This window comes from Ursus arctos, unplaced genomic scaffold, assembly GCF_023065955.2.
Source record: "Ursus arctos isolate Adak ecotype North America unplaced genomic scaffold, UrsArc2.0 scaffold_1, whole genome shotgun sequence".
NCBI lineage: Eukaryota > Metazoa > Chordata > Mammalia > Carnivora > Ursidae > Ursus > Ursus arctos.
The window spans coordinates 10,461,744-10,488,430 of NW_026622763.1; the positions used below are offsets into that span (position 1 = coordinate 10,461,744).

The 26,687-nt window shown below is 53.8% G+C and overlaps 1 protein-coding gene across 2 annotated transcripts in view; it reads left to right on the forward strand.

The window, feature by feature from the left end:
• Positions 1-23,624, forward strand: part of TFCP2L1 (transcription factor CP2 like 1) — a 65,228-nt gene extending 41,604 nt beyond the window's left edge. For both annotated transcript variants that reach the window (XM_026510163.4, XM_026510162.4), the window contains 8 exons: positions 2,595-2,686; positions 4,372-4,420; positions 4,511-4,604; positions 6,418-6,508; positions 7,500-7,603; positions 10,927-11,069; positions 14,983-15,034; positions 15,941-23,624. In XM_026510163.4, coding sequence (XP_026365948.1) covers positions 2,595-2,686; positions 4,372-4,420; positions 4,511-4,604; positions 6,418-6,508; positions 7,500-7,603; positions 10,927-11,069; positions 14,983-15,034; positions 15,941-15,987 — 672 coding nt within the window. In that variant the 3' untranslated portion in view covers positions 15,988-23,624. The remainder of the gene's footprint in view (positions 1-2,594; positions 2,687-4,371; positions 4,421-4,510; positions 4,605-6,417; positions 6,509-7,499; positions 7,604-10,926; positions 11,070-14,982; positions 15,035-15,940) is intronic.
• The last annotated feature ends 3,063 nt before the right edge of the window (positions 23,625-26,687 follow it).

Here is a 26,687-nt window from a genome sequence, read left to right on the forward strand (position 1 = left end):
GCATACGCTGGGAACCTCTGCAGCTGCCGTTCTCAGAGCTGCTGCTCTGTTGTGTGGATGGATACTAGAATGCGTTTCCCCAACCCAGACCCTGACAGCGCCCTGCTCCCGCCATCTTTGTGTCCAGTGTACTGCTGCCGCTGGCCTCCGCTGGTGCCCCCTCTTCCTGGGCTCTGGTTTTCTTTTTTTTTTTATTTTTCTTTTTTGTTATTTGAGATAGCACACAAGCAGGGGGAGCAGCAGAGAGAGAAGCAGTCTCCCCACTGAGCAGGGAGCCCGATGTGGGGCTCGATCCTAGGACCCTGGAACCATGACCTGAGCTGAAGGCAAAAGGCAGATGCTTAACCGGCTGAGCCACCCAGGCGCCCTACTGCTGTTTTTTGTTTTTGTTTTTGTTTTATTTATTTGACAGAGTGCCAGCGAGAGAGGGAACACAAGCAGGGGGAGCGGGAGAGGAAGAGGTAGGCTCCCAACGGAGGAGCCCAATATGGGGCTCTATCCCAGGACCCTGGGATCACACCCTGAGCCGAAGGCAGATGCTTAACCGACTGAGCCATCCAGGCGCCCCTCTGCTGTTTTTTTTTTAAACAACTGTTCCCCACTGTGTTCTACAATCGGTCCAGCTCGTGGGCATTTGTTCATTGAATAATGCGACTTGCTCGGAAGGCCCTCCGCAGATGCACGAGGCCCAGCACTGGCTGTGGTGGGGTTAAGGCTGTGTTAAGGGTGAGGCCTAGGCACAGAGCAGCTAAGAGAACGGTGGTCAGTCCTGCCTGATGAGGGTGTGTGTGTGAGAGAGAGAGAGAGAGAGAGAGAGAGCGAGAACGTGAGAGAACGTGTAATAAGCCGTACGCAGAAGGCTGTTTGCAACAAGATAGAGCACAGAAGCAATTTTGCGGCTGAGACAGATGCGTACTGGCGTTGTATTACGCTTAGGATATCAGTGGCCAGAGAGTCCTGGTGCAGGAAGAGCCTGGCTTACTCTCAGCAGCAAAGCAGTGCTAGGCCCTGCGTTCGTGAATCAGAGCTCAGACCAGTTAGTTCTCCCCAGACCCTAGTCCCCTCCGTGGGGGTCCCCCAGGGTGTCCTCCATCCTCCCACCGCCCTCTGCCTCCAGACACCTTTCCCTTCCAGCCTGAGCCTCAGGCTCTCTGCTCCTGACTGTCCTCTGACTTCGGGCTGGGGGTGCTTAGACCACATCCATCCAAGCCATTGTCAGAGCATGGTGTGGTTGGTCAAAACCCCCACCTGGCCCATGACCTTGCCAGGTGACAGGTTGTCAACTTTTCCTCCTCAACTCCCGGATTTAGCACCACGAAGTTCCAGCCCACATGCACAACAGAGTTAAATATTTACCAACCTGTGGTTCGGTGGGGGATAGTAAATCCTCAGGAATGCTTCAAATTGGCCCTCTCCAAAGAGGTGTCATCCCAGGGAAGGGAAGAAATGAATACTTTGTCCTCTGGCTTCCCCAACAGGCAAAACCTGTATGTCTTTGCTTTCTTTGGGCGATTCTCACGTATGCTCTTTTTTGGCTTCTGCACAAGAAGTGCCTTGGGGTCAAGGGTCACGTCTCTCGTGTCTTCTGTGTCTCCCTTAGTTCCTAGCAGGACGCCTGACATGTAACAGACACGCATAGAATGATGTCCGGGGGGCTGGCCTGCTCCTGGAGGTGCTCCCATGCCTCCCGCTCTCCAGGGCCTATTGGCCGATTCTGTTTTCTTTTTTTTTTTTTTTTTTTTTTAACGGTTTATTTATTTGACAGAGAGGCAGTGAGAGAGGGAACACAAGCAGGGGGAGTGGGAGAGGGAGAAGCAGGCTTCCCGCTGATCCGGGAGGTGGGGCTAGATCCCGGAACGCTGGGATCCTGACCTGAGCCGAAGGCAGACACTTGACGACCGAGCCACCCAGGTGCCCCTGATTCTGTTTTCAAATAGTGCAGGTTTTAGTACTGGAATTTTTTTTTTTTTTTAGATTTTTATTTATTCATTTATTTTAGGGGGAGAGAGGAGGGGGGGGAGCAGAGGGAGAGGGACAAGCAGACTCCCTGCTGAGCATGGAGCCTGACGTGGGCTCCATCTCAATGACCCTGAGATCACAACCTGAGCCCAAACCAAGAGTCTGGACGCTTCACTGACTGAGCCACCCCGGCACCCCAGTACTGAACTTCACTGATGATTTTTGTTGGAAGTTACCCGTGTCATGTACTCCCTCTTTCATGCATGGACACACATTTGTCTACACCGGGAAAACCTGCCTCTGGGCTTCTGTGTTGTTAGCTCTCTTTCCTTGTGACCGATGATGTTTCTTCCCTCGTTGGTTGGACTGCTAGGAAGCTCAGAGAGCTGCGTGCCTTGCTTTGCTCGCTCTGGGAGTGACTGAGTTGTAGGCCTCTTCTCTGCGGTGCTCGATTTCTTGGGTGTGGCCTGAGTAAACCCACACTTCACTACCTCATGGGGGCCCGTAGTTTCCTGAGCCAGCCTTGCTGGATGCTGGTGTTGGAGGGAGAGGAGCCGGGTCAGCACCTCTGTAGCCCGAGTTCCTCCTGACTGTCACAGCCCTCGAGTCACTGCTGCCTTGTGCTCTTTCCACAGTGCTCCCCGTGGCCGGACATGGCCTACCAGGTGAACAGCGCCCCGTCTCCAAGCTACAATGGCTCTCCAAACAGCTTCGGCCTTGGCGAAGGGTACGCCCACCGTCTTTCCCTTTGGATTGAGTGATGATGGGTGTAGGCCCCTTTCTTGATCATCCTCTCCGTGTCTTCCCCCTTTCGTATGCTGGCATCAGTGTGGGCTTCGGGTGGCACTTTTAATATCGGCACAGCTTTCTGTGTTCGGACAGGCTTCTGTAAACGCTGTCTGCGGGGGCAGCAGCCCAGAACCCACCCTCCCCCCTGTAGAAGCAGGTTGGCCTGCGGGTGCCCTCCAGGGCAGAATGGTCTTCTAGGCAGACGGGAGGCAGCTGGCCGGGCGGCTCTAGCGGCTACGAGGGGCCGTCCTGGTTCTTTCTGTGGCCCCTGTGCGCGTTCTCCAGGCAGTGTGGGTCAGCTCAGGATGTTCCCTGCCCTGGGTTTCAGGGCTAGTAACGCGGGAAGGGCCTCACTCCTGGTCACCTGGCTCTGCAGATGCGCAGGCCACACTGACTCTTACGGTGACAGACATGCAGGGGCTGGCGGGCATTGGTCCCACCTGTCCCGGGCTGCGTGGCACAGGGAAGGCTCACGGCACCAGTGTGATGGCTGTGCACAGCCTGGTCCTGTTTCTGGGGGGCAGCGGGGAGCAGGGAGACACCCGGCAGGTTCAGCAGGTAGGTGGGGAACCTGTGGGCTCCTTGAAGTCCGTGCTGGTGTACAGAGAGCTTTCCTAATGAGAGAGTGAGAGTGTCCATGAACCTGATGTCACCAGGTCAGGAGGGGCCTCCCGAGAAGGGGGGAGGGCACATAGCCAAGGTGTCGTGTTCAGATTGAGATGGAGCAAGTGTTAAACCCCTCCCTCTAGGGTGAGTTCCTTAACCTCCCTCAGCCTCACCTTCTCCGCTACCAAGGGAGTGAGGATTCATGCAGGGTCGGGGGGACTGTGTAAGATGCCGAGTGCCTCACAGACGCTGGACAAAGGACAGTTCTTGGCACTGATGACCTGTCTGAGGGTCATCCCAGCGACGGCCTTTTCTTTATTGTTACTGTGGTAAGGTGCTCGCAAAGGAGCGCTTACCAGGTTGTCATTTTAAACGTAGTGTGAGACACCCACATCCATCCACGTTGTGCCTTCTCCACTGTCTGTCTGGGAGAGTCATTTAAAAATGTATTCTTCTCTTAATTTAAAAAAATCCAGGTGTTCAGGTCTGTGCCTTCCCCAGGAGTGAGCCCCGGAGGGAGGGCGGTGGGCCCCCAGCCATGAGAATGTTCTACTCGTGGATGGATGTCACGCTGCGGCCTGCCTGTTCAGGGCAGGATACCTTCCCCAGGAGCCCGCAGCCCTCTTCCGTCTCTGCAGAGAGGGGCTTGGCTGCCGCTGTCCGGAAGTGGCGCCTGGGGCTCCTCGGGCAGCCTGCCCTGCCCTGGGGCCAAGGCTGGTGGGGGACCTCTGCGTGGGAGGGAATCGGATGCAAACAAACCCCAAGCTCACTGGCCGGGCTGTGTTGCCAGTTGGAACGTCGTGTCCACCCTGAGGGGTTGGTCAGGGATTTTGAGGGTTGTGCAGGCGGTCCCACCGATGTGTCTGTGACCTGGGAAATTCCCGAGGCCCTGCTGTGTTTACAACGACGGCCATTCCAGGAGCATGGGGAGGGGAGAGCGCCTGGCTGGGAGAGGGGACCATCCCCACGTCCCTGAAGGCGTCCCCGCACCTGATGGCCTGTTCTCTTCCTTTGCAGGAACAGCTCTCCGACGCACCCGGTGGAGACCCTGCCCCTGGGCAATGATGTAAGTGTCTGCAGCCGGGCTCTCTGGCTGTGTGTCCCTGGGCAGACCTGGCGTGGTCATGTCAAGGACCCCTCCTCTCTCTGCCTACAGCACCTGCTTCCGTCAGCCTCCATCCAGGACGCCCAGCAGTGGCTGCACCGAAACAGGTTCTCACAGTTCTGCAGGCTCTTCGCCAGCTTCTCAGGTGAGCATCTCTGTGTTGTTTTTAAAACCCATTAGAAGTACTTCACAAAGCCAGTGGCCTTCCTGGACTTGGCCCACACTCCCCGCAGCGCCATGGCTTGATCCTGGGGACCCAGTGTGGTGTGGGTCACTTGCTCACTTTAGCTGATCCTGGACCAAGTACTAAAATAGGAAGCCCTGCCCCTGGGAGTTTCCAGTCGAGTGTGGCTTGCGGGGAGGACCATCTGGGTCCCCTGGGGTGGGCCCTGGTCCGCCCGGGAAGGGTCCCCTGCACCAGGCGGGCTGGGGCACACTCAGCAAGCCTTCCTGGCACTTTTCCTACCACAGCCCTGACCATCACTCATGCTGTCCCTGGAGCCGTGACCTGGGAGATGGTGGTGAAGCCACAGGGGAGAAGGGGAAGCTGCTGCTTCCTTCAAGCCCTTACCAGTGGGGCTGGCAGACAGACGCAGAGCCAGGGCTGTGGGGCATAAGGGTAAACGGAGCAGTGAACCCTGCCACCAAGTTGAGTCAATCCACGGTGACCGGGAGTAAAGCAGGCTCAGAGGAGGGACCTGGTTTGGGTCAGGGAGGAGCGGGGAGGGATGCTGCCATTTTCAGGGAGGGGGGTTGCTCAGCAGAGGCCTTCCTGAGATGGTGCCCTTGAGCAGGGGCTGGGCCCAGGGAAGGAAGTGAGCCAAGTGGGTATGGGGACAGTGAAATGTCCAAGCAGGGAGAAAGTGCAAAGGCTATGAGGAGGGGGCCGGCCTGCCTGGTGTGGCCACAGAGCCGGGCACTCAGGTGAATGGGGCCAAGTGGACTGGGAAAAGAGGTGAAGTCAGAGAAGGACCGAGAGGCCTTTGCAAACAGTGGAGGGATTTTTGGCTTTTACTTATGTAGAGGGATCCATTGTGCCTACAGAATTATGCCTGAAACTCTGAACTGTGGCAGGAAAAGGGGGTTGGATATTGTCACTTGTGGCCATGTGGCTGCTGGCCTGTTTTCAGCAGAAGGCTGATAGTGTACTTATCCCCTGGAGAGTCCATATGGGCACAAGCTCCAGGGGTCTTGTTGGGCTTTGAGGAAGGGACTGCATCCACATCCATGGATAAGGGTGTTCATAGACCTTTATTCATAATCTCTCCCAGCTGGGAGCAACCCCGTGCCCGTCGGCAGAGAATGGACACGTGATTGTGCTGCGTTCACGCAATGAGTAATACCTAATAATGGGCACGAACAAGCCCTTAGAACTTGGAGGGAGGGGGCCGGACATGGGAAAGTGCATCCTGTTCCATTCCGCTGACATAAATGTCGAAGAAGCAAGTAAAACCTAAGTGCCTGAGGAGTCAGGAGGAGGGGGAGTGGCTGGCACAGGGCAAGGGGGGGGTGAGGGGGGAAGGTGGGAATGTTCCACCTCTCGTTCTGTGTGCTGGGAGCACGGCTGCACTCACAGTGGCCGCAGGCAGGGAGCTGTGCGCGTCTGCGTTCAGACAAGTGCGCGTGTTGTCAGCGTCCCGTGCTAGGTTACATGCACTTGTGCTGTATGCCAGCAAATGGTACAGAGGGCGGGACAGGCAGGCACAGCTGGTGAGGGCCGGTTGGCTTCTGTCAGTGCCCGTCTATTCTGCTGAGCTTTGAGGACACCACTCATCTCTTGGTCTGTGATTTCCTGATGTGTAGCTTTTTGTTGTTTCTCTCTCCGCGGAACGTCCAGTGCCCCCCAAGGATGAGGCTGACTCTTCCCTGTCCCCTGCCCAGGGTGCGACATCTGCAGGTGCCCGAGGACGGACTTTTCTGTGTGTCCCACTAACGGGCGGCCCCATCTCCCTGCCTAGGTGCTGACTTGCTGAAGATGTCTCGAGACGATTTGGTCCAGATCTGTGGCCCTGCAGATGGGATCCGGCTCTTCAATGCCATCAAAGGCCGGTGGGTGTCTGTTTCCAGCTGGACGCAGGGTATGGCAGGAAGCCCCATCTCAGCTGCTTGGATGCTGCCACAGGCCAGCTGGTGGGGACAGGGCTCCTCCTGGGGCAGGTGCAGGAGGAGGCCATGGGGGGGGGGCGGGCAGGGCTGAGCCCACTGCTCACCCTGCCTGGAGGCCCCTCATGCTTCTTGGTTTGGCAGGAGCCTTGGCCTCCGGATCTCAGCGCCTCAGCCTCCCCCTTGGGTGCCCAGCTGCTTGCACGGTCCTGGGCCTCCAGCTGCCTCCTCCCAGAGGGAGGGGTGGAACTGTGCGGCAGTTCTCAGTTCTCTGCGCAGACTGGAGAGCAGGGCTGGGTCTGAGGGAGCTTCCTGCCATGGTGGAAATGTCCAGCAGCCCCGGCCACACGTTGGCTGTGGGGCGCTTGGTCTCAGGCTAATGCGACTGACCAAACAAGTTTTAAATCTCCTTCCCCTTTCACGCATGGACAGCACAGTTTCAGAGTGAGGGCGAGAGCCTGGGTGTGCATCTCAGACCGGCCTCTTACGAGTTCTACAGTAGACGAAAGCCCTAAGCCCTGTGAGCCTCAGTTTCCTCCTCTGTAAAATGAAGGCCATGGTTCCCGTCCCCTAGGTGTGTTAACAAGGAAAGGAGGTAGACATTTAGAGTTTTGCAAATGGTGCCTGGGGCAGAGTAAGCCAGAGAAAGTGTTTGCTCTTGTTACTACTGCCCTGAAAAACACCTTGTGTCTTGAGATGCGTGTTCTGGGCAGAGCGCCCTCATGGCAGCTTGGAGGACCTGGAGGGGTCAGCCCTCCCTCTGCCTCTAGGCAAGCTTGCGTGAGGCTGTAGAGACCCAGCCGAAGGCCGCCTGCATCCCCACGGCCTCCTTTCTTCTCCCTGAATCCTTCCCTCTGCTAGTTCCACCCTGTGTTCGGAACATTCTGGAATGTTCTCCCCCCCAATGCCTGCTATTTATTTCCCCTCCTCCTGCCAGGAATGTGAGGCCAAAGATGACCATTTACGTCTGTCAGGAGCTGGAGCAGAACCGAGCGCCACTGCAGCAGAAGCGGGACGGTGGTGGGGACAGCAGTCTGTGTGGTGAGTTGTGGGGAGCCCTCCCCCGCCCCGCCAACCCAGGGCCGGGTTGTCAGGTCCCAGGAAGACACAGCAGCAACATGAGTCCTCTTGCTGAGAATGTGTCCACTGATCCGCCTCACTCTGCTTTCGTGCAGGATGAGTTTTTGTTAAAACTTCCTCCTGGGATTGAAATGTTCAAGGTGGAAGTCCTGTTCCAGAACACCTGGTCCAGCTTCTCATTTGCTCCTTGGGGAGCAGGCCTAGAGAGGGGGTGTGTGTCCCCCCACAGCCACTTCCTTAGCCACTCATGGGAGAATTGGGAGTCAGGCCTTCTGGCTCCCAGGCTGGTGACGAGTGACACTCGATGGCCAGATTCCTGGAACCCTTCCTCCCGTGGTGTGCCCTCCAGCTGGACGAGTCTTTCCCATTTGGTTTGGAGGCTGCACAAGGGCTAAGGAGCACAGCTGCAGGAGCTAGGGGCACCTCAGGGGCACGTGACTGTCTTGGGTTGACAGTTTGGGACAGAAGCTTCGAGGTCAGCTGAGCCTGGACACCAGTGCTGGCCATGCCATGTATTGGCCGTGTGGCCTTGGGCAGGGTAGCAGGGCCTGTGTGTCCACTTCTGCAGAATTCTGTATAGAACACAGATAGTGACGCTACCCCCAGAGGTGGGAGGTTGTGGCGAGACAAGGCGTGTAAAGCGAAGCACCTTGCTTCTGAGCATCTGGGAGTGCTGAGGGTCTGGCCAGCGGCCGGTCTCAAGCCATGGAGTGCGTGCTCTTCTGTGATGTCTGCAGAGAGCGAGGGAGCACCGTGCGTGCCTCCGCAGGTCCCTCCAGAGGGGTAAGAAAGCTCACTGAGTCCCTGTCCAAAGGGCTTCCTGTGTGCTCATTTATTCGCTTCTGCTTGTATGCACTGTTGGTAATGTTCCTTGGTGGGGGGACACTGAGGCACAGGGCGGATCACTGCCCCTAGATGACAGCGTTGCGTGTGGCAGAGCCAGGACCCAAACATTCGGACCCTGGGAGTTGGCTTCTGAGCCCTCCGTCTGGCCCCTGTACATTTCTGGAGAACGGCTAGGTCCTCCCCCTGCTTCTCAGCTGTTAGCCTGTGAGGGACAGATCGGAGGCTCGGGGTTTCCTGCACGTGCGGAAAGGGCAGCCTCGTGCACGGCACCTGCTTAGTGCTGCTGCTGCCCCCACATACACCCTGGGGCCCCGGGACATGTGGAGATTGTTCCAGGGCTTGCTTCTAGGGTGGCTGAGCTGGGATTTGAGCCTGGGATTGCCTACTCTAGAGCTCGTGTTTCCCCCAGCTTCCACTGCCACGGCCCCGGAGGAGAGGTGGCTCGGGACGCTTCCAGAGGAGTGTCCCACAGACCCTTCAGCCACCCCAAGCACTCCTGGCCGCACCCACACTCGCCTGGGGCAGGAAAGGCTGGTGACCGCAGGTGGCAGGGCACAAGCAAGCCGTCTAGGTCTCTCTGGCCGGCCTGATTTGTTGGAGGAGTGAACGCAGAGAATAGCGGAAGTGGCTCTGAAACGTTGGAAAGCAATAGGAGTACATTAGAATCTGTTACAGAAAAGAATGCTAGAGAAGAGCAGTGGCGTTCTTGCCTGGTATTCACACTGGAGGGGCTGTGGCCGCCGCATGCGCTGCACAGAATCTGATGGCTGGTCAGCCTGTCTGAAATCCTGGGACGCCATGGCCTCTGCCACCCCCTCTCAGAGGGAGCTTGTGTGTGTGTGTGTTTGCACGTGCATGCACGCGTGCTTTTGAAATACAGGGCCTCTGATCAGACTTTCTGAAACCAAGGGTTCCTCAGTTGATGTAGGAGTTTGGGAACCTTTAGTTTAATCCTGTTATGCTTTGCCTTTGAGGAACTTGAGGCCCCCGAGTATTGAGTTGTCTGCTCCAGGGCACCCACAGAGCTCCCTCCTACCCGGCTGGTTGGGTTTCCTGTAAGGAAGCATCTCCAGCCTTCCAGTCAGTGTTCTCTTCCAGCCAGCCAGCTGGTGATGCTCTCAGTGTCCCTCTTCCCTCTGAGGTCACAGTGCTGGAGTGGAGTGGTATTTGTGCTGTGGAGAAGGGCAAGGATGAGACCCTTGTGATGTCAGTTAGTTATCCCTTGCGGAGAAAGGGGAACCCTCCTACACTGTTGGTGGGGATGCAAGCTGGTGCAGCCACTCTGGGAAACAGTATGGAGGTTCCTCAGAAAGTTAAAATAGCGCTACCCTATGACCCAGCAATTGCCCTACTAGGTATTTACCCAAAGCATACAAAACTACAGATCCAAATGGGCACCTGCTCCCCGGTGTTTATAGCAGCGATGTCCACAATAGCCGAAGTATGGAGAGAGCCCAGATGTGTGTTGCCAGATGAATGGATAAAGAAGATCTGGTTACACACACACACACACACACACACACACACACACACAGAGGAATATTACTCAGCCATCAAAAAAATGAAATCTTGCCATTTGCAGTGACGTGGATGGAACTAGAGGGTATTACGTTAAGTGAAATAATTCAATCAGAGAAGGACAGTTATTGTATGATTTCACTCATGTGGAATTTAAGAAACAGAGGAGCATAGAAAAAGGGAGGGAAAAATAAAACAAGACAAAATCAGAGAGGGGAAACAAACCATAAGAGACTTTTAATCATAGGAAACAAACTGAAGTTTACAGAAGGGAGGAGGTGGGGAGATGTGGTAACTGAGTGATGGACATAAAGGAGGGCACGTGATGTAATGAGCACTGGGTATTACATAAGACTGATGAATCACTGACCTCTACCTCTGAAGCTAATAATACACTATATGTTAATTAATTGATTTTAAATACAATTTAAAAAAAGCAGTTATCCTTAAATCCCGCTCTTTGCCCCCTGGAGCCGTCCAGTGACCCCTCTAAGCCATGGACAGAAAGGAAAGGGGACGCAGGAGTTCTCCTCTCTCCTGCAAGGGTGTGCAACTGGCCACACATCAGAATCACTAGGAGCTTGTTAGAAATAGAGAGTTCTGCCGGCCGTTCTCCCCAGCCTCCGCCCCGCCAAGGGTGTCGGTGTGGGGTGGTTGTAGGAATTCTCCATTTTATGTAAGATCCCCTGAGAGAGCCTGGAACAGGAGTGAGAACCATAGCCCGGCTGCCTTCCCCTCCCGCTGGGCTCTGCAGCGGCTTTGTGCCTGTTACAGCCCAGATTCCATGAAATGAATCTGGGCTCGAGCATCCCTGCAACTGAGTGACTGATGGCAGGGTGGGGGGTTGGGCTTAGGCGGTAGACAGGCTCCTTAGAATGCAGGGGTGTGTTCTATAGAAGGCCCTGTCCCTCGCCCTCCAGTGTACCATGCCATCTTCTTGGAGGAGCTGACCACCTTGGAGCTGGTTGAGAAGATCGCCAACCTGTACAGCATCTCCCCCCAGCATATCCACCGAGTCTACCGGCAGGGCCCCACGGGCATCCACGTGGTGGTGAGCAACGAGGTGAGCGCTGCCCCCACCCCCCTCATGGCCCGGGGCTTGGGGCTGTAGGGAGGCATGGGGGACCTGTGCCAGAAATGCCCCTTCCGGGCTTTGGGGATGACTTCTGCCCAAGGATGGCAAACGGGTTTCATCTGCATGCCACATGCTCTCGGCTGCCCCCGGAGTGCGGGGGAGGAGAGTTCTGAGGCTCTGAATAGCTACCTAGTATCCACTCCGTACCTCGTCCTTGGCTGCACGCCATGCAGGAACCATGGCATAGGCTACAGCCCTGCCCCCGGGTATGCTTACAGTCAGGGCTGTAAGAAGTCAGGAGGAGGGTGGGTGGCAGGTCCCAGGGCGGTGGAATGGACTGAGGGCCAGGTGACGGAGAGGATGCAGGCCACATGGGAGCACAGAGCCCTCCTCTGCTGACTGGTGAAAGTGCCATGGCCTTCCTGGGTCTGTCCTTGGCTACACAGACCTGTGTGGGGCACGAGCGGCCGCTGGCAGAGGGCGCAGAGCGATCTGGTCCCACTGCTGGCCAACGAGGGTTTGCAGCTACACTTAGGCATTCCTGATGCCTCATTTTAAGCTTGTCCTATCCCGGATCCCTCCTCTTGCTAGCTAATGATAGTCAAGAGTGCCAGCATCTAAGCGCACATGTAGTGACTCATTCAGTCCTGCCAGCGTCCCTGTGAGCTGGGTGAAACCCTGTGTCACAGATAGGAAACTATGCCCCAGGTTGCACAGCTGGTAAGGAACTAGGCTGGGAACCCTCATGTCCAGATGCAGAGCCCACTCTTGCAGCCAGCTAGGCCAGCCCACCTCCCCTGAAATGAGGCCTTTAGAGAAGCAGAGCTGGGCTGATGGGAGCAGGGGTAGCACCCTGAGCCCCCAGGAGACCCCAGCAAGCCCACGGTGGGAGCTCTGAGAACATCTGTGTGGAGGAAACGGTACATGAATGGTGTTTGGGGAAGTAGAGAGGATGTGGGCTCTGGAATCGCACACGTGTCCCCACCTTGTTGCTAGGAGTGGAGTGACCCTGAGCAAATTTACTTAACCTCTTTGAGCCTCAGTTTCCACATCTATAAAACGGGGATAATGAGCAGGTTGTAGTAGGGGTAAAAAGAGAAAGTGTCAGGCACGGGGAGATATCGGTGAGATGGTGATGGTAACTGACAGTGATAGGCACTTGTAGCTTTGGGGAGCAAGTGATGGAGGGATCTTTTAAGTTTGATAATATATGAACTGTAAAGCTTGTAATGGTCTGTATATTTCATATTTTGTCATTGGTGATTATCCTATTGCCACTTACCATTACAGTTCCCGAGCCCCTTAAATGGGAGTCCCCCATTTCATGGGAGTTTGGTCCTGGAGGTTGGCAGAGGGGTGGTGGTTCCTTCCTCTTGAATTAAAAAATTAATTCCTGGGGCACCTGCCTGGCTTGGTCGGTGGAGCGTGAGACTCTGATCTTGGGGTTGTGAGTTCGAGCCCCATGTTGTGTGCAGAGATTACTTAAAAATAAAAAAAAAAATCTTTAAAAAGTAATTCACAGTTAGTAAAAGTCAGGGAATACAAAACAGCTGAAGGCAAATTCGAAAAGCACTTCTCTTCCCTCCTCTTTCCTAGAGGAGTTCATGCTAGCGTGCGTGTGATGCTGCCGGATCCTGTTTTGTGCGGGCGTCTGTCGTGTGCCTGGGCGTTGTGTAGCTGTGGATTCCTAGAACACTCAACAGAGACCCAGCTGTACATTTGTCTGCCGCTTGCTAGTTTTGTCCCCGGGTCAGAATTCCTTCCATATCATTCCATTTAAATCTCAGGCAGCTGTTTCCCTACCCCCACTGCACAGACAGAATGAAGCCCAGTGTTCCTGACCTAAGCACTTCTTGAGAAGAGCCAGGGAGGTTAGGACCCCTGAGCAACACAGGAAAACTCGGCACTTTGCATTTCGGAATGAATTTCTTCGGTGAAGACAAAAGCCAAGAATGTGCGGAACCCTTGCCATGTCACGGGTCCCTGCAGGAAGTCCCTTCCCCAGCTTGCCCTGTGCCCTCCCGAGTGGGCAGTTAAGCAAATGAAGCAGAGAACAGAACCACAGTGCTACCTCAGCTAAGTAGGCGATTCTTATTCCCCGAAGTCTCCTTGCCTCTTAACCCTGAATCAATTGGAAACCTTTGGTTCTTAATTGCCCGGAGTGCTGGAGGCGGCCCGGCCAGCCGCGGAGCCGGCCCCCGAGGTGCAAGGGCACTTAATTAAACAAGGGAGTTACTGATTAAGCCTGTGTGGGCTCTGCGTAGGGCTTTGCATGCCCAAGTGGCTGGGCTGCCAAGAGTCCTAGAGGGAGCAGGCCAGCGGTATAGAATAAATGTACTTCACGCATCATTAGGCCCCACAGGGAGGGGCAGGGGTCGACAGGTGGGTGGATTTGCAGGATTGGGGGCAATAATTCAGAGGAGGCAATGACATCTGGGTTGCATTTTTTAATTTGGAAAGGGGTTTTGCTGCGTGTTAGCTAGTGTGTGTGTTGTGGGTATGTTTAAGTATTTTTTAAATATTCTTTCCATTTATATTGTGAAATACGGCATCTGTATGCAAGGAGTATATAGAACTTATTTTTACCATTTAAGGAAGAAGTAAGTGCCCAATACCTATACTCAGGTGAATGCAATATTATGTTAGAAGCCGCTCTCTGGGCTGATTTCCTCTTCCACTCCACCTCTCCACCTGCCGGAGCAATTTCATGCTAGTTGTTCCCGTTTCCTCCTCAATATATTGCTTAATTTTGCCCATGTTTAAACTTCATATAGATGGAACAATAGCATGTTTTTCTGTGACCTCCTTTCATTTTGCTTAATATTTTTGAGATTCACACTCGTTGAGATGCTGCTGGAGGTCCCTGACGCACTGCATGGTGTAGCGTGATGAGGTCACAGTTCATTCATGCTTCTGCAACTGATCCGCATGGGGGCTGTTTCCAGCTATCTTTTTTTTTTTTTTTAAGTTTTTATGTAAGTAATCTCCGCACCCCACGTGGGGCTCTAACTCAACCCCAAGATCAAGAGTCGTGTGCTCTTCGAACTGAGCCCCCCAGGGCCCCCCTCCAGTTCCCATTCTTAACAGCCGGTGCTGCTGTGAACATTCGTAGGTGTTGTGTGTGCACGTGCAAGGGTTTCTCTAGAACATTGGCCGGGAGGAGTAAGGTACCAGGTCCTGTGGACAGCTTTGTAAAGTGGTTGCAGACATCAACACCCCAGCAGCAGTGGGACCAGTCCCTATTGTTCTATATCCTGGTTCTGTTCTTTTGTCACGGGAGCAGCCCCATTTTACAGACGGGGCATGGAGACCAGAAGGAGAAAGGCTGACTTGTCCAAGGTCACTTGATAGTTAAATCAAAACAAGAACTGCAGAGGCCGCTGAGTAAATCGTTCCATTCCTGCCGCTTTGTAGACATAGGGAATGGCGCTGTGTTTATATTGGTTCTCATAGGACTCTGATACGCAGAGGCTACTAATTATCAAGGTTTTTTTTTTTTTTCTTAAGCACTTTAGTTTTTTATTTGTTGCTATTACAGACATACATGCTCCTGTAATGTGTCCATTATAGGGATTGGAGGACCCAGTAAGTAGGAAAAAGGAGAACGAAAGCAAAGATACATGGAGCCCTGTATTAAATGTTAAGGTTTTGCTTCTCTGCCTGGCTCCTTTCTGTCCTTTCTGTTCAGTTTTTGTTGCATATGATTGTGATCATTTCGTATATTTATCTTGTTTCATGTTTCCTTAATGAATGTTAAGTGGAACCATTTCCCTGCATTTGTGCAAGAAGAGTGACTATCATTTCTGCCTGCTGCGGTGGCTGGGCTCCATGTCGCTGAGGCTTCTCATTTCATTCATGAACTCATTGTTGAGGGGACATGGTCTCTCTTTTTGCCTTTCAGATGGTGCAGAATTTCCAAGATGAGTCTTGTTTTATTCTCAGTACCTTAAAAGGTAAAACCCCGCCCCACCACACACACCCCTTTCTCTTGTTCAGTTGAAGTATGTTGGCTGTGCCCCCCACCCCCTCCCTGGGTAGTAGAGTGAGGAAAGAGCCAGACTGGTGAGTGGGGCCTCCCTGCACAGTGGGTCGCTCGAGAGAACATTATCTGGAAACATCCTCTGGGCAAAAAGGAACACACGTCCTGTGAAACCCTGCCCTGGAGATTGGAGATTGGCTCCAAAATCCGTTCTGAAAGGGAAATCCTGGCCAGGCAACCTGTTCTCCATGAACTTAGTGCTTGAGTAGAAGTAAGATGCATATGAGTTTTTTTTACAATGAGGGTCTCCAGGAGGAGCAAGTGTGGAATACAGCAGCTGAGCCTGCAGGCCTCGTGGGTCAGGGATCTGGGGCAGGGGTGGGACATGAAGGTTTCACCTGAGGAAGGGGTCCGAGAAGGAACTTGTGTGCCAGGAGAAAGGCAAAACTAGCTGTGACCTTCCTTAGGGCTAAGGTAGGTGAATGTATGGAGTATATCAGAATGAAAGCCCTATGTGACAGGGCCATCGTGTTGCCCTTGTTCCCTGGATCTGGCCAGCTGCTGCCTTCAGAGAGCTGGGGGCCGTAACACCCTGAGAACCACAGTTTGTAGCCACCTTGGATATAGAGCCTTCATTTCTCGGGCCTAGAGCTATGGTAGAAAGGCCCGTTGCCAGGAAGAAACGCAGTAAGGCAGAAGGCGTGTGAAGGCATGTGTTAAAATGTCTGCTTTTGTTAGCACACTTTGCTCTGTGCGATCATATTTGGAGCCAGTATCCATGGCAGGGCTTCTCCTGGTGCACCAGTACCATGCCCTCCCCATGCCCGGTCACGGTGTCGGGCCTTTCTTCCTGTCAAATGCCCAGTGTTTGTCTTTGCAGCCGAGAGCAATGATGGCTATCACATCATCCTGAAATGTGGCCTCTGAGCAGAAGCAGAACCTCCAGCTCCCAGCCCCGTGGACTCCCTTGGACGTAGAAAGCGCACCACTGTAAGCTGCGGCCTCACCTGGCAAGCTGTGACAAGGAGGGACTTGGCCCCGTCTATGAAAACCACGGACCAGTAAGCAGCAGAAACCCGTGGATGCAGTCTCTGGCATGCAGAAAGCCAATGGCTCCTCTCTCCCTCCCTCTTGGCCTCCAGCTTCTGAATGGCTCCTTGGTCTTTGCCTGCTGTCCTAGAGGCAAACAGCAGGGACGTCTTCTCTGAAACCCCTCACTCCCATGTTGGAGGCTAGTTCACTGGGTATCTTGGTGCCACTGTATCCTTCTGACCACTCCCCTGCCTCCAGGGGGAGCCCTGCCTCACCCCCAAGCTTCCCCTTGGCTGGTAACGGCTCCGTGACCAGGACTGCTGACTGGATGTAGGTGCTTTGCCTCCATTTTGTCTTCATGTTGGTTTCCCTTCTCAGCGACCCTGGTGAACATCCGGCTTTCTGGTTCTTGGATGGATTGAGGGGAATGGGGTTTATTCTGTGCCTTCTGCTTCTTTCACCTTCACTCTCGTCTCTGAGGACCTGCTGCAGTGCCCAGAGATGGGCTCTCCTGTCTGCATTGGTTGTGTAGACCACTGTGCATGGGTAGGACCCGCCACACAGACCTGGGTCTACGCCCTTGGGAAGGGAGGGAGAGGATAGAACAACTAGTTTCACGTACTTCCTCACGGGTATCAAAGGGATGAGAACAAGATGATTTTTTTCTCCTTGAGCTTCTTTCGTGTAATTTTATTTCCTCAGCAATCATGGGTAAAAGGAGGACTAGGAAATGAGCGTCCCACTGTGTGATCAGATGACCTGGACAGTCATGATAGCAGGCCCTTGTGCGTGGACGTAACCAGGTCCCATTTAGAGATGACCTTGGTTAACCATTGCCAAACTTGCCAAGTTTCCCAGGGGCATTGTCTCTTCTCTGAGGGCCCCCATTTAAATGTTTATCTTCTTTCATGTGTAGAGGGAGTGTTAGGGCATTTTGCCTGCATTGGGATGGTTGGATCGCCTTTCTTAGTGGCTCAACTATGGGGAAATTTGAGTATGGGTAAATGCAGGAATTAGTCTTTGTCTTGCCTCTGTTTCCTGGGATCCAGTCATCTATACTCTGCTAACTTAGGTTTATCTTCAAAGTACAGGGAAGCCCTTTGACTAACCGAGCAGGATTTTACAGTTTCTAAAGTGGAGCTTTTGGGGAATATAGTGTTAGGGTCAAAGATGTGAGGAACTGGGTAGACCTTGTTTTACAGAGGAGGAAATTGAAGCCTAGGGGGCAAAGCCACCTGCCTGATACCTCGTAGTGACTGATAGGGCAATGATAGAGATTTATCATATAAATCAAGACACTTCAGATGGGAAAGGGGCTCTCTAGTCATGGTTATGTTGGGGCAGCAGGAATGGTGTTCCTCCAGAGTAAAAAAGCCTCCTGATACCTTTTCATTTTTGAGGGAGGATGGGGGAGCAGGTAGCAGCTTTATTGAGATACAATTCACAGACCGTACAGTGTCCCCATTTATAGTGTATAATGCGGTGGTTTTTTGCGAATTCACAGAATCAGCACATTGAATTTGAGAAGATTTTCCTTGCCCCCAGAAGAAACCCTGTTCCCTTTAGCGATCACCCTTCTTTTCTCCCCCCAGCTTCCTTGGTCTTAGGCAACTGCGAATCTGCTTTCCATATGGATTTACCTATGTTGGACCTGTCGCGTATGTGGAATCATGGTGGCCTTTCGTGGTTGGCTTTTTTTTTTTTTTTTTAACTAGCTAATGTTTTCTAGGGTCATCCATGTTGAACATGTATCCATACTTCAAGCCTTTTTAGAGCTGAATAATGTTTCATTCTATGGTTACATGTACCACATTTTTTATCCACTTGCCAGTTGATTGATATATGAGTTGTTTCTGGCTATTATGAATAATGCTGCTATGAACATAGTTGTATAGGTTTTTACATACATTTCTTCGGGGTATATACCTAGGAGCGGAATTGCTGGGTCATATAGAACTCTTATGTCTAACTTTTTGAGAAACAGGCCAGACTGTTTTCCAAAGCAGTCGTAACATTTCACATTCCCACCAGCAGTGCACGAGGGCTCCTATTTCTCCACATCCTCACCAATGCTTGCTAATTATCTGCCTTTTTGAGTAGAGCATTGTAGTAGGTGTGAAGTGGTGTCTCCTTTTGGTTTTGCTCTTCATTTCCCTGATGGCTAATGATGTTGAGCCTCTTTTCACGTGCTTATTGGCCACTTGTATGTCTTCTTTGGAGAACTGTCTATTTGTTTGGGTCATTTGTCTTTTTTTTTTTTTTTTAATTACTGAGTTGCAGGAGTTCTCTGTATATTCTACATGGAGGTCCTTTATCAGATACACGATCTGTAAAAATTTTCTCCCATTCTGTGGATTGTCTTCATTGTCTTATGATGTCCTTTGGAGCACAAAAGTTTTTAATATGGATGACGTCTAAGATACATGTTTTTGTTGCTTGCGCTTTTCACGTCATATCTGAAAAACCACTGTGTAGTCCACAGTCGAGAAGATTTACACCTATGTTTCCTTCTAAGATTTTTTTACCGTTTTAGCTCTCCAGTGGCCTTCGGTTCATTTTAGGTTACTTCTTGCGTATGGTATGAGGTAGAGGTCCAACATTGTTGTCTTGCGTGTAGATACCCAGTTGTTCCCACATCAGTTGTTGACCCTTGCTAAAGGCCCCTGATTCTTACTGGATCTTTTCTTCTGGGACATGGGGTTGTCATTGGGAAACTCCTTCCTTTTTTTTATTTTAAACCCAGCCTATGTCTACCTCCACCATTTTTATGACTGTCTTTCTGTTTCTCCTCCTGTCTCCCCCTTAACCTTCTCAGCAGTACTGGGTCACGTTGCGCTCTGTTCTTCTGCGAGCTTTCTTGGTGCATGTTTTAACTCCACATAGGGGAAAGTCAGGACTAGTCATATCCTTTCTGGAGGAAACTCAGTCACAAGGAAATGGAATCATTTGTCCAAGGTCACACAGAATCAGGACTAGACCTTCGGTATCCTGACTGCCAGCCTTTGAGGGTGTCTGTGAGTCACTAGACTTAAGTGATGCCACTCCCCAGGCCAAGTGATAACAGGCTTGATTTTAATTATAAAAATGTGGTAGGCTAATATTTTCATTTCCTAATTCCAGATGAGGATCTAATAAAGATCTGTTACCTTAAGTTCTCTGTTACTGGAGTCTTCCATTTTCTGGAACCCCCACTGCTGTCTGTTTTGTTTGTTTGTTTGTCTTAATCTTTTTTTTTTTAATTTATTTTTTAGTAATCTCTGTACCCAACATGGGGCTTGAACTCACAACCCTGAGGCCAAGAGTCACAAACCCTACCGACTGAGTTAGCCAAACGCCCCTTTCACCTTCTCCTAATTGGTTCTAGATGAATCTTGGAGCTTACAAAGGAGTAGAAAATAAATACACATCATAATTTGGTACCAAAATGTTTTAGCTGCTTTGCTTCGGCTGCTTGTCCTCCTTCCACAGGAGTCAGATGAGCTGGCTGTAGCTTTTATTTTTTTCATTTGAAAGTACAGAAAAGCCAGAACGCTTCCCACTCCTGTCCACTGTCTTTCCCGTGAGCTCAAGCCGGGATCTGGGGCGGGGGCTGGGGCAGCCCGCCCAGAACGGTAGCCTCCACCCCAGGGTTCTAGGCTGTGGCTTCTCCGGTGGCTCCTGCTCCAGCAGCCATTTTTAAAGGTGTGATCCCCAGGGAGAAAGAAGAGCTCCCCGTGTGCTTAGGTCACCATCTTGTGAACCAGAAGCCTTGAGCTGAGCTCCTTATCCTCAGGCCATCACGTCTCCTTTTCTGCTTGCAAGGCTGTGAAACACCTGACCGTGTCTGCCAGGTTGCACCTTTACGGTGAAGACACAGAGGCTTTTGAATGGGGGGACGGTAGGATTTGCTGGGGGAAGGGATGGATGGAAAGAACAGGATGGAGTAGGGAGTTTGAAGTCGGGGCTTGGGGTCCGAAGCAAAGGTCAGCCAGCTGCCCCGCTGACCTCCTGCCCAGGCAGCCTCGAGCCCCTTGGGAAGAGCTGTTAACCTGGAGGGTGCTTCCCCGGGAGCAGACTGGAGCTGGCCGAGCTGTGGGTCACAAGTTTCCGAGTCCAGAGTGGCTTCGGGGCCTGGTCTGAGTAACTTAAGCTTGAAAATCATTAACGAGTTGATGAGAAGCATGGAAAACCTCTCTCGCTGTTGGCCATGGAGCCGAGGGAGCAAGCCCGGAGGCTCTCAGAAGGTGGAGGAGCGGAGGGGCGGGGGCGTGGACGTGGCAGTGCCGGAGGAGCAGGAGCCGGGGCCCCCAGACCCTGGCTTGGCCTGAGCGTCCACGTCTCTCGAGTGGTGGCTGGCTCGGCCAGGGGGTGAATGTGAGGGGTGGCGGGGCTTTCCCACTTCTCCCTCCATAAAGTCCTGCGGTGGGCAGGTGACGCTCGGTGTGTCCTGGTTGTACGTGGCACCGCTAATGGACCTGCCGTGAGGTGCCCCACAGAGTGAGGTCTAGCGCCTGGGCCTGTCTGTGAGAAGCGTGTGTTGCTCTCAGCTGGGTGGCTGCTCCATCAGCACCCGCAGAGCGGCCCCCAGCTGATCCCGGCAGCCCGAGCCCGGGCTCCGAGCCGGCCGGCTCCGTGTCTGCATTACGGACCCCTTTCCTCGCCCTGTATCCGGCCCGAGCGCAGCCCTGAGTATTCTCGCTCAGCCACGTGCGGTGATACACGCTCTTCTTTCACGTCATGGTGACGCTCGTTCGGGCTCTGTTCATGAGACTGGTCAGGGGAGTTGCCCGAGTTGGGGGTGGGGGTGCACACCGAAGTCCACCTCTTCGGGGAGGGGAGCAGTGCCGGCAGCTTCCATCTGACAAGGACCCCAAAACCGAGGCTCATGGAGTCGGTCTTCCATGCCGCTGCCTCACGTGCCCTTCTCCCCTAGTTACTTGCTGTGTGTGTGATACCATCAGTCAGGCTGGCCAGTAGAAGGTGGTTGTACACCTTTTTCGATCACCTCCCAGCCCCCTTCCCTCTGCCCTGCAGGGGCAGGGCAGTGAGGTGCTGGTCAGGCACCCCCAGGCCTTCCTGGGACCAGGGCACTCTGGGAACTCCTCAAAGCCTCCTTGGAGCTCTCCGGACCTCTCTGCAAAGGCTCCTCCTGAGTGTCCTCCCCCTTACTTCCATGGGGACTAGCCAGTAGTTCTGAGTGGTGGCTCCCGGGCCAGTGGCCCAGGGCTGGACCTGCTGTCCCCCACTTGCTTGTAGGGGCTTCTAGGGGCAACATCCCCAAGCAGCAGCTCTGAGAGGTGGGGTTGCTGCTCTCTGCAAAGCAGCTGATGGCGATGCAATGGGAGGGGCAGTCACTGCCTAGTCCTGGGGTGACCATCCCTGCCATCCGGGCAGGCAGACTGGTGGGGCTGTGTGTGAGCCTGTCTTCATGCCCGTCATCTTGAGGAACCGTGGGGGATGGGCTGCAAGGAGCTAGCAAGGAGTGGAAAGCCTTTTGTCATGAGAAGTTTTCGAACCTTCATCAAGGAGAGAACAATATAATGAACCCCAGTACCCATCACCCAGCTCCCACCATAATCAACGTATACCCGCTCTCGTAGGGGTCGGTGAACTGCAGGCCAAATCCAGCTCACTGCCAGGTTGTGTGATGTTTGATGACAGGGAGCACGATCTCTGAACCCAAGTGAAATGTTACCCCGCATCCCCCGTCCCAGTTCCATTCTTCTCATTAGTAGACCTGTATTACCAAAAAAAGTATCCAGTCACTACATTTTGAATTCTATCATCAAAAAAGTCATGGAAATTTGTTTTCTGACATATCAGTTTGCCTCTTGGCCCTCTCAAAGCTAAAAATAGGTACTATCCAGCCCTTTCCAGAAAAACTTTGCCAACCATGGAGGTAAAGCTTTCTGTTAGCTTTGCGTCCCTGCTGGAAATCCCATTACATAAGGATTCTGAAACAATTTTTAAGAAGTACTTGTTTTGAGCTTTGAAGCAAGAGAAGTGTCAGCTGAGCAGCCCTGGAGTGTCCCCCCGCCTGTGGCCTCACTCCTGTGAAGCGTCCACCCCAGCCCCTCTGTGGACTTCCTTCCCCTTCCCGGCTGCTGCCTGCTCCTGGACACCCAGTGGGCCTCGGACACGGGGGCTGGGTGCTAGGGGTTGGCGTCGGAGGGCCGTGTGCAGGGAAGGGTTCTGTGCTGGTATTAACAGGTCGGCAAGCTGGTGGGCGGTGGCCTCCTGGTTTAGGTCTCTTGGAACTTTGCTGTCCTGGAGGTTGCAGCCTGACCTTTACCTCCAGCTGGCACCTTGAGGACCGCATGGCTTTAGGGTCCTGCACGTTTCTCCCTACATGTTCTGCTGCCTCTTCGTCATACAAAAGGAACTCAGCTTGGTGATAGAGGGGGGCCACTGCCTGGCCCTGAGTAAGGGTTCTCTGGGCCTGGACTTCAGTTCTGCCCTTTGGGGAAGCAGGAGTGAGGCCAAATGCCAGCCTTAGGGGCTGAGTCCTACATGCCGGCGGTCACCTTCCTGCTGGGGCAGTCTGGTCTCTCTGGGCCCCTTGCTTCTCCACTCCCGGTGCAGGTGGCAGGATGCTGCATCCAGCCTTCCATTAATAACACCAAAGCTAACAGCCGTGGTGGACGCTGGTTGTCCTCTTCGGGGTCAGGCTTCGAGCTCAGCGCTTTTGCCATTGTCCCTTTCTGTCCTCCCTACTGTGCTGTCAGGTTGCAGTGGCCCAGTTCTCCAGGTGAGGAAGTCAAGACAGAAATCAGATGCTGGCCCACGGTCCTCCAACCACTGGATTGAGCCAGGATGAGAATCTGGGCATCTGGGTCCCAGTTCCGCATCCACATCCCACACACTGACACACCAGGTTTGGGGGACAGGCTCCTTACTCAGTGCTAGCTTTCATCCTGAGACTCCATCCCTGAGCTTGGTGCACCCTGATGGGGAAACATGGGTGGGGCTTGGTTGTTCAAGACAAGAGAAGGGGAGAGGCGCCTAGTGGGTCAGTCGGTTAAGCCTCTGACTCTTGATTTCAGCTCAGGTCATGATCTCAGGGTCGTGAGATGCAGCTGGTGTAGGGCTCTGCAATCAGTGGGGAGCCTGCTTGTCCCTGTCCCTCTGTTCCTCCCCCTGCTCATGTGCTCTCCCTCAAATAAATAAATCTTAAAAAAAGAGGGGATTGTTCTGTGTGCCTCTCCCCCCAGCCTCTCCTTGCTGGGTAAAAAGTTGGTTACTCTGTCCTCTAATGTTCATGTATGTAATGTGATTCTTACCTAACGTGACTTCCCGAGCTTTCTCCAGATTGGGTGACTCTTTCCTGAAGGTGGTGGGAGTCTACTGGGTGGTGTGGGCCTTGGATGGGTCAAGAGGGTGTGATGGGTCAGGGGAGGTGGGCGTCGAGACAGAAGTTGTCATACTGCCACATTGTTTTTGTACCTGAAATAAAGCACATTTTGCACTTGCTACTGTACCGTTGTGCAGATGAGAACTCTGGATGTGGGATCTGTGCTTGGGTCAGAATGCAAATAAAACTCATTTGTAAGAAACCCCTGTGGCTCAGGCCTCCAGTCTCTCTCCTTTTAAAATTGTAGTAACAATACATGATACTGTGAAATGTACCATCTTAAGGTTTTGAGGTGCGTGGGTCAGGGCCGTCAAGTACGTTCATGCTGTGCAACCACCCCCCAAGGACTTTCTCATCTTCCCCAACAGAAACTCGGCCCGTTCCCCCACGCAGCCCCTGTGCCCACGGTTCTCCTCTGTCTGTGCTGTGACTGTTCTCGGCGCAGCGGATGAGTGGTGTCATACGTATGGCATTCGTCCCTTTGTGACTGCCTGTTTTCACCCCACGGGATAGGGTCCAGGCTCATGTGCGTTGCAGCGTGGGACAGGCTGCCCCTCCTTTCTGAGCTGGCTCGTTCTCCATTGTATGTGTACACCACGTTTGTTCATCCTGTCATCCGTCTTGGGCTGCGTCCACCTTTTGGCTGCTGTGAATAATGCCGCCGCGAACACAGGTGTGCAGAACGAGGGTACTAGTTCCTCCCCGCTCTGGCCAACACTCTCTCTCTCTTCGCCAGTAGCCGCCCTGGTGGGAGGCCTGGCATCTCCAAAGCTCGATCACTGGGTGTGCTGGGCTGAACGCTGCAGTGGGCACATGACGCAGATTTCCCACTCCAGGCCCTTGTCGCCATCAAGGGCCGAGGGTGTAATCTCGAGCTTCCTTTCTCTCCCAGTCCCTCCCCTGTCAGTCACCTTCTGCCCCAGACCACACCTCTTCCAAGCGGGCCTGTGCTCAGTGCTCCAATGCAGCCCAATGTCTGCTGCTTGCTCTGGGGCGCTGCTCCTGCGTGCCTCCTGCCTGGGCTCTCCCTGCACACCCAGGGGTCACAGGTCTCCTCCCCACCACACTCTGGTAAAGTCCCCTTCTCCCCCCAGCTAGCCTGTGGGGTGTGCGCGGTGGGCATGGGAACCCCTGAACCTCCCCGAACCTGCCTTCTCCTGGGTGATCTGGGAATGTCACGGTCCTTGAGACCGTGCGTGTGAAGCAGTGAGCACGAGCCTGGGCCAGAGGGGGTTCCCAGGGGGCTCGGAGGTGGGAAATGGCTCAGTGTTTTCCAGGATCCAAAGGAGAGTGACACGGGGGGCTCAGAGTAGATAGACGGGGACGGGAGAGAACGTACTGAGGCCCGGCCTGTGGCCCAGCTGCCTTCCCAGGGCTAGCGCTGAGCCACACTGGAAGCCAGGCTCCTTCTCACTCACATTTCGCTGGCCCTGCTGTGGCCGTGAAGCTTCCAGGATTTCCCCTTGTTGCCTCCTTTTCAGGCAGCAGGGTGGGGTGCTGTTGGTCTCAGACGGCCTCAGAATCACCCAGGGGGCTTGTTCCCAGACGGCTGGGTCCCACGGCCACTTCGGACAGCAGGTTTGAGCGGGGGCCTGAGAATGTGTATTTATTTTTTTTAAGATTTTTATTTATTTATTCAACAGAGAGATAGCGAGAGAGGGAACACAAGGAGGGGGAGTGGGAGAGGAAGAAGCAGGCTCATAGCGGAGGAGCCTGACGTGGGGCTTGATCCCATAACGCCGGGATCACGCCCTGAGCCGAAGGCAGACGCTTAACCGCTGTGCCATCCAGACGCCCCGAGAATGTGTATTTCTAACTGGTTTGCAGTGGATGCTCTTTGCCGGCGGGAGAGCACGCGAGGAGAACCTCTGGCCTGGAGGAGCTCGCTTGCTTGAGGAAGCATCCAAGAGGGGAAGCAAATCACTCAGGATGCAGACCTGGGTGTGAGCTAGGGGTGCTGGTGGTGGTGGGGACTACAGAACGTTAGAGTCCCCTGATGTGGTCCCCTAGGACCCGAGAAGCCTGGTCAGCTGTGGGTCCCTCCCGTCCTCACTGTAAGAGAAGCTGACTCCAGTTCTGAAACCTGTTGATTGGGCCCCCGGGGGAGGCAGCAGGGCCTCCTGGGTGCAGGCTGCCAGCTCCCCCGCCCCACTGTCTGCTCCGGACCAAGCATGGCAGCCACCCCTGAGTCCAGGAGGTCCTGGGCTGCAGCCATCCCCACGTCACTGACTGTGGCCGTCCACATGGGAGACCAGACAAAGTCAGCAGTGGCGGTGGGGGCACCCGGTGTCCGGGCCTCTGTCCCGTAGGCTGGAGATTCCACCAGGAGTGTATCAGACAGGCTAGGCCCTGGAAGGCTGACTCCCGAGGACCAAACTTTGAGGAGCCTGAGGGCAGGGTCGGGTAAAGCCAAGGGCCGGTAAAGCAGGATCCCTGGAGAGAGGTGCCTGGGAGAGGTGTGTGCGCATGCTCTCCCAGCTGAGCACAGCAATGCAGCAGAGTCGGCCTGCCCTCTGCATCCTTTCCGGTCAGTCCAGTTCGCACTCCCCAGAGCATCCCTGTCCTCCGTCCTCACCTGGTCCTTGCCCTGGGAAGGGCAGGTACTGGGGCTTCCATACTGTAGGCACACACATGGAGGCCAGGCTTGGAGAGGGCACTGGACCTGCCAGCGAGACTCAGCCCATCCGGGCAGAGCCAGGACTGCACCGCCCCCAGAGCAAGCCCCGAGAGGCACATGCTTTCCAGGGCAGGCTGTGGCGCCCGTGGCTGCCTCTCCCTCAGCCCCTTATCCCTTTACTCCAGGGAAGGGAGCCTGGTGGGTAGGAGGCTTCCAGAGCTCAACGGGGTTGAATATTAACCTGCCTTGATTGGGTGGATCAATATTTAAACTCAATTACAAGGGAAAGGGGTTATCTGGAGACAGCTTATCGGGCAGGAGGCAGCTATTGAAATATCTGATAATTGCAGAGGGTGACCTGGAGTGGGGGCAGGGGTGGGGCTTTAAACACGTCCAGTGGGGAAGGGTGGATGGGGGCTTACGTACCATCTTACGTACCAAGCCTACTTCCCACCTGCCTGCCTGCCCTTCCTTCTCTCCCCTTCCTTCGTTCCTTCCTTCCTTCCTTCCTTCCTTCTTCTTCTTCTTCTTTTTCTTTCTTTCTTTCTTTCTTTCTTTCTTTCTTTCTTTCTTTCTTTCTTTCTCTTTTTCTTTCTTTCTTTCTTTCTTCTTTCTTTCTTCTTTCTTTCTTCTTTCTTTCTTCTTTTT